The following is an 11,245-nucleotide window of genomic DNA, read 5'->3' on the forward strand; positions in this document are numbered from 1 at the left end:
CGTTGTACGCTAATATCTTTATGGCCCAGTGGGAGGTCTCGGCACTCGCCGCCTGCTCCAAACGGCCCATACACTACCTGCGTTACCTCAATGACGTCTGGGGGGTGTGGCCTCACTCGAGATCCAAGTTCGACCTGTTTCTCGTCACCCTCAACGTGCACGACCCCTCGATCTCGCTTAAATCATGTATTAGCACCACTTGCGTTGATTTTCTAGACACCACTACCTTTAAGGGCCCTCTGTTTCCTTCTAAACTCAAGCTGGACGTCAGGGTCTTTTTTAAGGCCACCGACACGCACGCTCTTCTGCACAGGTCTAGCTTTCATCCCAAACACACATACGCGGGCTTGCTCAAGTCGCAACTCCTGCGCTTTTCCAGGATATGCTCGGAGCATTCGGATTTCATGGACGCCGTCAAGGTGCTTTTCACAGCTTTGGCCGCTAGGGGTTACTCACGCTCCCCCCGACGCACTTCCATTAGGACGTTTAGGGAGATCAAACCGGCTGTCGTCGGCCCCCGTCTGCCCTTTGTCACTACTTATACGCCGTCCTCCTTGCTCCTGACCCGTCACATAAAAACAAACTTCGCCCATCTCATAGACAACACCGCGCTCCTACGCAACCACGGCGTCATCGCGTTAACGTTTGCATTAGCACTGAAGCGAGCATCAGCGCTGAATTAGCATTGACGTTAGCGTTAGCGCTGAAGTCAGCAGGGTTTCAACAGGTTTGATCAACCCAAATGTAAGACTTTTTTTAGACTTTTTTAAGACCACTTCAATGAAAATTAAGACCCACATCGCACCCATTAAGCGGTCGTAAAACGCGGTCGTGCATATGTTATTCATGTTTTTTTGGAACATATGAAACATTCATGTCAATACATTAATGAATGTGCCAAAGGATAAGTGTGCACTCACCAATCAAAGAGCCAAACTGAGGGCCTAACTCAAAGCCTAGAGGCCTGATGTCTCTTAAGACCATGTACCCAGAAATGATAATAAAAGATTAAAAAAACAATACACAAAGTGATGGTGTGAAAGTGTAGCTGTATTTTTGGTTTAAATATCAAACTTTCAACACACAATATAAAATATAAACAAACAAACTCTTTTCAAATTGCTGTAGTTTCTCAGCATTCAAATTTCCTCAACCATTTCAATGAATCCACCACTTGCCTCGTTGACCTCTTTTACTTACTCCTTCGTAATGTATGGAGCCAGCCCTAACCCTAACCCGTCCAAAGAGATGGTGACTAATGTATGATAGTAACCATTATTGGCCCTTAACACTAATATTCGGAAACAACACTGCCTCAAAAGGATATTGGCCTAAGCAACACCAGTAGAGGCTATACTTTTCCCTGAACTTTTAAACGTTGCAAACGTGCAAAAACATAATTATATATTTATGTGGCATTCAGTCCAATGCTTAAAATATATCTGTGGCATTCAGTAGGCCAATGCTGTGGTAAAGTGTGTAAAGTATGACCAAGTGTTTCTTTCTGTTCAATAGATAGAACTTTATCAATCCCCTGTAGGAGAAATTTGTTAATGTTTGTCCCTATAAAACAATAATGGCAAAAAAAAACATGACGGTAACTCTTAAGTCAAACCGTCCAATCTGAAGGCTCTACTTAACCACTCCCCCTACTCACTTCCAGCAATGCAAAGCGAACAGAACTGAGGTGGGGAGGGCGTAGCTTAAGTAGTTTGTGACCGACCCAGAGGAACGCAACGCAAATTCAATGTGAACATGTATGAGGCTTTAATAAAATCCCGGACGATTTTGAAATTCCGCCCGGACACATTTTCTTTTAAAAGTGTCTCAAAAAGAGGGCATGTCCGGGCAAAAGAGGACGTCTGGTCACCCTTTGTAAGGGGAACCCATTTGATTCCTACCTGTTCCACTGTTAAATAGTGGCGCAAGTTGGTGGACGCTATCCTGGTAAGTTCTCTGCGTGACCGACCCAGAGAACGTCTGGGTCGAAGTGTGAAATACGAAGTGTGGCGTGTGAGCGTGTGCATGGGTCGAATTGCGTGTTTGCGTGTGTCTCACGCCGAATGCGTGAGACTTTAGAGCCCTGCTTCCCCATGATGTGGCGTCTCCTCTCGACTGATTATGTTTGTTGAGATTGCCGGCGCGAAAACCCAAAGTATTGTTCGCGCATGCTCCAATAAATGAGACGTTCTCTGACGTTACGCAAAACCCCGATACGCAAAACGCCCCCTATTTTCCCCTTGTGTTACAGTCCGGTTGACTACGAAAACATATCCTAGTAGGAAATTTAAGACCATCTTTAAAAAATTAAGACTTGGGTAACGCAATTTAAGACTTTTTAAGGCCTTAATTTAGGAACATGAAATTTAAGACTTTTTTTGACTTTTAAGACCCCGCGGCTACCCTGGTTAGGTTTGACATTACCAAAAGCGCTGACGTTAGCGTTGACGTTGGCGTTGACGTTGACATTTGAGTTGACCTTAGCGTTAGCGCTGAGGTAAGCAGTAGCGTTGACTTTAGCATTAGCGCTGACGTTAATCTTCTCTGTATCGTTCTAATTTTTGTATATGTGATGTATGTGGGGAGGGGGGTCTTGACCTTGGTAACCGTTTTGTAGTTATTTAGAATGAGATCGTATTTACTTAACGGTTGCTAAGTTATACTTTATGTCCAATAGGGGGCGCTCTCGAATAATGTTTGCAGAGTGTGGTGTGGGGAGGGTGGCCTTGACCTTGGTGACCATTTTGTATTCGTTTAGAATGATATTGTTACGTATTTTAAGCACATAAGCTGCCCCCACATAGCCGCTGGGAAGCAGGATCGAACACACAAGCTGCATAACCCTCACATAGCCACTAGGAAGCGGGATCGAACACTGAAGCTGCAATAACTACTCCTAGTCCCAATCTCTTGCTCTCCTCCTCTCTTTCACTCTCCAAACCTCCAAGCCTAGTTACCGTAAATACGATGGTGAATTCACTTAAACCAGCAGAGGTTGCTAATGCATATTTGTTACAGCTTGCCAACACCTTTACTGTCACTGGCATTTGTTAATTTGTGAATCAGGCCTCTCTCTCTGTCTCTCTCGCTCTCTCTCTCTCACACTAAGCAGCAACAAATACAATCTTGACGACCTTTGTAGTGCTGTGTGTAGTGTAGCCACACATTTGCCCCTTCTGAACATGAACACGTGTGGAGCCAGTTTCCTGCCATAATTCAAACCTGAAAAAAAAAGTTTCAAAGGCTTGTACGTCTGGGTTTGAAAACTCAACACCTTGTTAAAAAGGTTTTGCAACACTGAAAAAAGAGATTATGACCTGAAAATAATTCAAACCAAAATTCAAACATCTGTAAACATTATTTTGTGTTCTATTTTATCTTCATAATTTTCACCAACACATTTTCAAAGTTCAAACAATTTCACCAGCGCATTTGCAGAGATTCAAATCTGGCAACAGTGTATTTCATTGTTTCCCGGTTTTGAAACCTTGTAAATGGGATTCTGCAAACAGGTGTTCATACATTGAGAAATAAGTTTTGAAAGGTTGTATATTTAGTTTTAAAACTTGTAAAGGTATGAGGGGCCGTTTAGGACATAACTAATTGAGACACTCTCACACACATACCTATGAAACACTCTTACACTCACTACTGAAACGCTCACACACTCACTACTGAAACACTCACACATACATACATACTCGTCTGAAACACTTACACATACATATGAGAAACACACACGCATACATACATACCTCTGTGGCATATACACATACATATGAAATGCTTACATTCATACAAGTGAAACATTTATACGTATCTATCTGAAACACTCATGCAAGCACATATTTGTATAAATGTTTCAAATGTATGAATACGTTTTTCAGTTATATGTATGCTCTTACATGAGGATGTGCAAGCGTTTCACATGTAGTATTCATAGTAATTTCAGTAGTGACGGTGAGAGCGTTTCAATAGTGAATGTAAGAGTGTTTCATAGGTATGTGTGCATGAAATTCCAAGGTCAAGGTCGGCATTTAAACCGGAAGGCGGGAACAAGGAGTGCCGGTTTCTAAGCCAACGGTGAAGAGCGTGACATTTCAGCCAATCTAAGCCAACGGTGAAGAGCGTGACTGACATTTCAGGTTTTTTGTGTTATTGAATATTGAATATGAAGGTGCAACTTTTAATTATTTTGATCAGTCTGGAGGCTTTATTTGTAATTGGCATTCGCGATGAAATCGTATATTTTCTAAATAGGGTGCTGCGCTGCGTTGAAAGCCTACAGCAAGACCCGGGAGACGAGAGATGTTTTAGAGAGCTTAATGACCACACCATTATATTAAATTATATGTTGTCCATGGTTCGCTCTAGGGAAGGACCTGATGGAGAGACTGTTGTTTTTTTGCAGTCAATATGTTTTTGTTTCAGTAGATTGTGTAATTTTAGAACTAGGCCTAGAAATACTCAAGAAAACTGCCTTCCTCCGGTTCCACCTACAGCCAGACTTGGCATTCCATGTCGCCCACGATACGACATAACAGTTGAGCAATTTAACCAGTGCCTGGGACTTGGTTTTAACTGGCAGGGAATTGCTTCTTTTTTCGGAATAATCCGTCGGACTGTGTTCAGACATAGGCAACGTCTTGGTGTCGGACCTTTAGAATACACGTCCTTGACCAATGTAGAACTTACATCAATCGTGAGGGAGATTTCCATGAGTACCCCGAATGCTGGTGAGAGATACGTCATTGGAAGTCTACGGGCTCGCGGAATTCGTATCCAGCGCTGGAGGATCCGTCAAATTCTGCAGGAGATTGATCCCGTCGGACGGTCATTGAGACGCAGTCAAGCCATTCGCCGAAGGGTTTACAGTGTGCAAACTCCAAACGAGTTATGGTATGTGTGCTTTGGGCCATTGACAGGTCTATTCTTACAAGTTACACACACACACAGGGTGTGTGTGTGATCGTGTTGATCACACACACACCCTGAGTGTGTGTGTGATCAACACGATCATTTTGATCACCATATTTTACATAAAAGTGATCGTGATCACAGATCACACACACTCGGGAGATTAGCCACATTATGGTTAACAAGATTAACAAATATTTTGAATATTGTTGATATTTGGCTGTTCACCATGAGTTCATTGTTTTATTGCTCAATGGTGATCTTGCCCGGCTATCAGTTGGGGAAGCCAGCTACATTATAACTGATACTAATGGACAAATAACACAAACATACAACCTTTTTTTTACCCTAAGGGTTCATTAAGGTCTCGCAACAATATTTCTGGCCCATAGAGATGGACCACTTGTGTAGGCGCCTAAATGCCTATTCGCTTTATTTAAGTTCATATTTTACCATGACAGTTGGATTTTCATAAGTGAAATAATAGTAAATATAATAATAGTTAATTGTGTTAATTTCGAATGCATAGAATTTTATTTTGTAATTCACTTGCAATGTTTTCGGTGTGCGCGCACATTTAATCACTTTATTTTGAAGTGTGACAGTTGGTTTTTAACTTGCGGTGTGAGACTAACTGACAGTATACAAGCGTGGAGCCACACAGTTTTTTGACCTCTCTCAATTTCTCTCTCGTTCTCGTACCTCTAATTAGAACCTCATTGTGGAAAAGGATTGTTTTTTGTATTTGCGTTGGACAAGTAAACCCTTTAAAACATCACGTCGTGGTCCGGTGGATTATTATCGTGGATATTGGATGAGGTATGTGATGAAGGGAAAACGGAGCGTCAAGATGAAGCTTCACATTAGAAATATTGATCCTACAACTTGTATGATGTGACCCTAAATAATTCTGAGTGTTTTTCCAGGATTGTAACAGCTGTCACTTCTTTCTTTTATACAGGCATATTGACGGGAACCATAAATTGGTGAGGTGGAGAATGGTGTTCCATGGCTGTGTGGATGGGTACAGTCGCTCCATCATATACCTTGAGTGCCTCAATAACAACGGGGCATCAAGCGTTTTGAGCCTGTTTCAGCAAGGTGTATCTGACTTTGGGCTGCCTTCGAGAGTACGGAGCGACCATGGAAGGGAAAACATAGAGGTTGCCCGATTCATGCTGAACAATAGAGGGGTGTAGAAGGGAGTATGATCATGGGGCGCAGCGTACACAACCAAAGAATAGAGAGGCTATGGGCAGAACTAAACCGAGTCGTTTCTTATTACTTCTGACTTATTTACGTTTATGGAAAATGAAGGCATACTTGACTCTCTTTGTGATATTCATTTATTTTGTTTGCATTACATTTACTTACCTCGGGTTCGAAGGGGAGTAAGAGAATTCAGGAGCCAATGGAATAACCATGGACTCTCTACCCAAGGAAGCCAAACCCCATTGCAATTGTGGCATAGAGGTGTTGTCAGTCATATTGGAAGCAACAACACAGCTATACGTGGTGTGTTTCAGATTGATCAACATTTAGGCACTGATAATGGTGAACCGCTACCTGCAGTAGAGAGCAGGAATAATATTGAGGTTCCTGAAAACAGTGTTCATGTAAGCAACAGTACCATGCAAGAAATTCAAGAATTAATTGACCCATTAATGAATGATGGAAATCATGGAATACAATTATTTCTGTCTCTTTTACATTTTTTGCAAGCAAGACATCCCAGAGGACTAAGTGAATGATTCTCTTACTAGTGTGCAAAGTTGAGTTGGCTCTTAGCCTAAGAATTTCACTACTGATATTGATGTTACCATGTAATTGTACAATAAACAAAATGTCAGGTTTTTTTTTTTTTTACATACTGTTACATTTTATACTTTTGAACTTTAAATTCATCATCAATGGCATGCCAAACCCCTGTGTGTTTCTTATTGCAAAGTCCATGTTGGTCTTAAAACAATCGTACGTGCTGTAGATCGGCAGTCGAAGACAGCTGATGCAGGCGTTGGCAACAGGGAACTTTGCTGCTCCACCACTAGGGTGAAGAAATTCAAGAGATGGTTGAGGAGAAAAGCCGATTGGTGGTACTGCATCAGATCCAGTTGCAAATGCTAGGATGTCCCCCAACTTCTTTGATCCATCTTCCTCTGTGGAGCAAGCAGGACAGCATAGAATTAAGCACAGAACACAAACTACATTTCAGGACTTTGTTGGGGTGGAAGATAAATATGAATGAGAGACAGACCAAATACTTTAAATCATAAACTTTGTCATGTTAACACCAGAAGCTTGTTTCCCTTTTCCTAGAAAAGTGCACCTATGAGTTTCCTGAGTTGTTCTCTCTATCTCTCACACATACCTTCAACATCTTGCAAATAGTCCCTCCAGAAAGCAACTACTGTTCTCTCCTCTCTTTTCTGGTTGCTCCCCTCCTCTGACCACCGGATGTGGAACAGCCCATCAACCTGGTCAGCGGTGAGCGGCCTTGGATTGTAGCACATCACTGGACTGAACGATTCTGGATGATTCTGGATCTGCTCCAGGACTCCAAGCGTTTTTAACCCATCTCTGAACCTATGACAGTATGGGAGGAATGGTGATTCAATGAAGAGTTCACTCTTTTGCATGTGTCAGGCATCAAACAACAGGATTTTCAATTTAACTAAATTTAAAATACCTTTCAAATGGTCCACGGACTCGATTAATGACTTGAAACATCAAGACATCTTCCACAAGTCTATCCCTGTCGTCAACACTTTTCAGTGGCTTCAGACAGCCTGCATTGGCAAGATAGTCTTGGAGAGGTTCAGTTGACTGGGTGAGTTCCTCCAGAGTTGTTGATTCTGAAACCTAAAAATGATTAACAGTCAGGCATGCAAACTGGCTCGGGGTGAAAAAGGTGAGAATGATGCGTGAGCTGAGAAAAACACAGACCCACTATAGGGTTCCAGGTTTATACTCCGGGGAGTTTTCTTTTACATTTTTTAATATATTAGGGTTAGTCACAAGCTAAAAAAAATTACAGGACTGCGCACAATTACGAACAAAGCATTAATTTATTATGTGCAAGGGCAGCCCCAATAGGTACATAACTTATTACAAAATTAAGAAAGAATATTGAGAAGAATAAAAAGAGGCGGGAGGACAGGGCAATAGGAGTATGCCATTATTTATTTTTCTTCTTGGCCTGGACCAGTGTCTCAAGGGCCCGCTTTCTTCACTCGGCTATATCGACTAGTATGTATCAACACAACTGGTGAACCGCTGAAAAATTCTCTTTTGGCGCGTTTCCACTGGAGGGTGCGTTCGGTTCAGTTCGCAAAGTTGCGGCACGGTTCGCGTTTCCACCGCCAAAAGTGGGCGTGACATGGGGGTAAAAACAAACTGCGAGGTATTATTCTGGACAATGGACGTGTCGCGTAAAACGTTAGCTTGGGCGAACAAGGAGGTGGAGCATGGACCTATTAAAGCATGCAATTGTGATGTAGAACAAAATAGAAAGAAAACAAAGTGCTTGCATGATATTGAAGCCTACAGCGATCGTTACTTAACTTGTGTGGTGGTGCCTTATCATTTGTTTACCCTCACGTTGCCATGGCAACGCGATTGCACTCTCATTGGCTGAATCGATGAGAACGTTTTAAATAATATAAGGTCGCGGGGAGACGAAGCTCTGTTCGTTTGTATATTTTATTTACGTTACCATATTTTTGTTATGTTTGTTTTGGGAATCAGTTCTTGTCGTTCACCTTCGGGATGTTTACGTAGCTGCCGCGGCGATCGACATCCGGCCTACCATGAGGGTACTGTCGGCGGTGGAAACGCTCGGTGGAAACGAGGCATTTAAAGGCTCCGCTGGGCTCACGCTTGGCCGTTTCAGATGGTAGGCGACTTTCCGCTCACGCTGTCGGTTGGCCGCGCGGCTTCACGAGCGCGCGCATGCGTTCGACGAGCACGGAAGCGACAGTTCCACGGGAGTGCGCCCACTTGTCGTGCCGCCTGACAGAATGCTGCGCCTTCTCTCTGTCCGCTCGCCTCTCCATTGAGAATGTATTAGCAGGCGCTACAAGGACTCCATGGCTGGCCATCAGACCCCCCCCCCCCCCACCCCAAATGTTTTCTCAACGGATCTCCACGAATCACACAAGTGGTCAATTTTGTCTGCAAAACGGCGAATTTCGCCGAAAGGTGACTAGTTTGCATGCCTGAACAGTTTATTTTTTAAAAATCAGATAAAATTCTCATCCAAATTCCAGTTAAACATTATTCCAGTGACTACTTTTAGCTCAAAACTCAAATTTTCTCATATTTCAACACTGCTTTGCTAGAGGTGATTGTAACTTTGACGTTAGTGGCTGATAACGTGCCAGTGATATGATTTTACTTTTAATTGGGTAAGACTACTTCAGTCCAATGAATGCAACCTGGGCACTTCGTCACATCCAAAATGATATCTTGTGGCAGATGCATAATACCACAGTGTAAAACGGATATAAACTGATCCATTTAACTGAATTGGGGGCACAAATGATAAGACAGATAGAGAATGCTGAATATGATGAAATGAAAATGCAACAAACCTTTTGTATTTTCTCACAGATTTCAGAGTCGGCGATTTCCCCAAGGTTTGGTCTAGATTTCTCTGGCCCTTGAACTATGCAGTCAAACAGTGTTTGGGACAAGAAATTTGGTGAAGGCCCTCCATGTACCAGACTTACTGCAATAGCCCTTCCTTTAACAAAGTATCGGTCCTCTCTGACAGCTGAAAAAAAAGGGAGGTAGAATTTAGGTAGTGTTAGCATAACCTTTTAACTGTTGCCATGGAAATGCCTTAAAGTCACAGTTTGTAATCTGAGTTTGGCACCCTCTTTGGTACCAGGGTAGCCACACTGGCTTTTTACAGTGTTAGGCTATTATTTCAAAGGATTAAAATCACTATGAGGTTCAAAATGGAGTGGGAGCCATAATCTATTTTACAGGGTATATAATTATTTCATGAAAACCAAAAACAAGATAATGGCTACCTGATGAATCAAGAGCCAAGTTGAGGTTCCCTTCTGTTCCCTCAAACACTGAAGACTGTGCAAGAGCTTCTGTAAGCAGTCGAAGAAATTCTCTTCTTGGACCACCAAGATCCACAGCTTCTTCACTTGTTCCTTTGTCGTCAGAAAATCTCACACTTATCCTGTGTGTCGGGTCAAACGAGATTCTTTTAAAGCCCCGAATGGCACCATCCAGCACAGCAGCACGGTTTATGTTGAACCGGTTGACTTGGTTATGGTTGATCTTTTCACCAAGCGTAGATAAAATCTCTTGTACAGGGACACTTCCAGATGAACTTTCTTTTCTGAAAGCAAACATCAAAGGGAAAATAATGTTTAGATCACTGTTCCAACCATACGCAGTTATAGTGTAGCCATTTGTGCATACACACATATAACAATGGTGTGTTTTAGTCTAGCAAAAGTTAAAGAACAGAACAATCATCAAAATTAGCACCGGGAGCAATCAACAAGACCTCAAGTAAAAGAACATTTTGTTTAATAAAAGGCAATATTTCAATACTCACATCTGGTCTTCCATGCTGGCCGATAAGGCAGTATACAGATCCTCATCTCCATCTTCATCAGATGACAGATCGATAACCGAAAGGTAGGCTCTGTAATCGGTACTTGTGGTGGTCGATTGTGGGGTACTGTCTGGAACAAGGCTGCTGGCCACGGTGCTCGCCGGTGCCAGGCTGCTTGTCGCCGACATGGTGGGGTGGTCCAGCTGATCCCTGCCAGGGTTGAATAGACCGCTTGCTCTGGTGGCGACTGACCGCACCATCTCTACGTCCTCCTCCTCCTCTTCGCAGCAACTTGTATCAGAATTTTCAGGCTTAAAACGGGATAGAATTGATTGCAGTTAATATCCCATAGTCATTCTATCAACTAGCCTACAGTACCTCAAACAAAGATGCTGTAGTGGTTTTCATACATTTTGTGCAATGTATTAACTTGTGAAAGAACAATATATTTCGAAGATCTTATTGCTTGTCTGTTTAGTTGTTGGGTACTTCACTAAACCAGCAGTAAAAAATGCAGCATGTCGGATTGGTTTAAAGTTATAGCCTATATGCAACTTTCGAAAATAATTACAGTACATGCACAATTAGGTTACTTTCAAACTCAGAAGTTACAGATAACACCTTTATACATACCTCAAGTTGTCTGGAGAGCCTCACATATAGAGCCTTTCATTTCAGAATTGTATGTATTAAACTGGCATCGAGTTGCTGGCCATCCCTCAACATTGGTGCAATCAGCTTGTTGCCACA

General features: G+C 42.4%; 1 protein-coding gene across 1 annotated transcript; it reads right to left on the bottom strand.

The window, feature by feature from the left end:
* Positions 1 to 6,780: 6,780 nt before the first annotated feature.
* On the bottom strand, positions 6,781 to 10,294 carry LOC115529285 (G2/M phase-specific E3 ubiquitin-protein ligase-like). The gene is made up of 5 exons (XM_030337893.1): positions 9,951 to 10,294; positions 9,507 to 9,688; positions 7,604 to 7,776; positions 7,286 to 7,500; positions 6,781 to 7,073 (listed from the first exon to the last, which is right to left on the bottom strand). The coding sequence occupies exons 1-5, from the start codon at positions 10,285 to 10,287 to the stop codon at positions 6,781 to 6,783; spliced, it is 1,200 nt and encodes a 399-aa protein (XP_030193753.1). The 5' UTR covers positions 10,288 to 10,294.
* Between the last annotated feature and the right edge of the window lie 951 nt (positions 10,295 to 11,245).

This window comes from Gadus morhua, chromosome 17 (genome assembly GCF_902167405.1).
Source record: "Gadus morhua chromosome 17, gadMor3.0, whole genome shotgun sequence".
In the NCBI taxonomy this organism is placed as follows: domain Eukaryota; kingdom Metazoa; phylum Chordata; class Actinopteri; order Gadiformes; family Gadidae; genus Gadus; species Gadus morhua.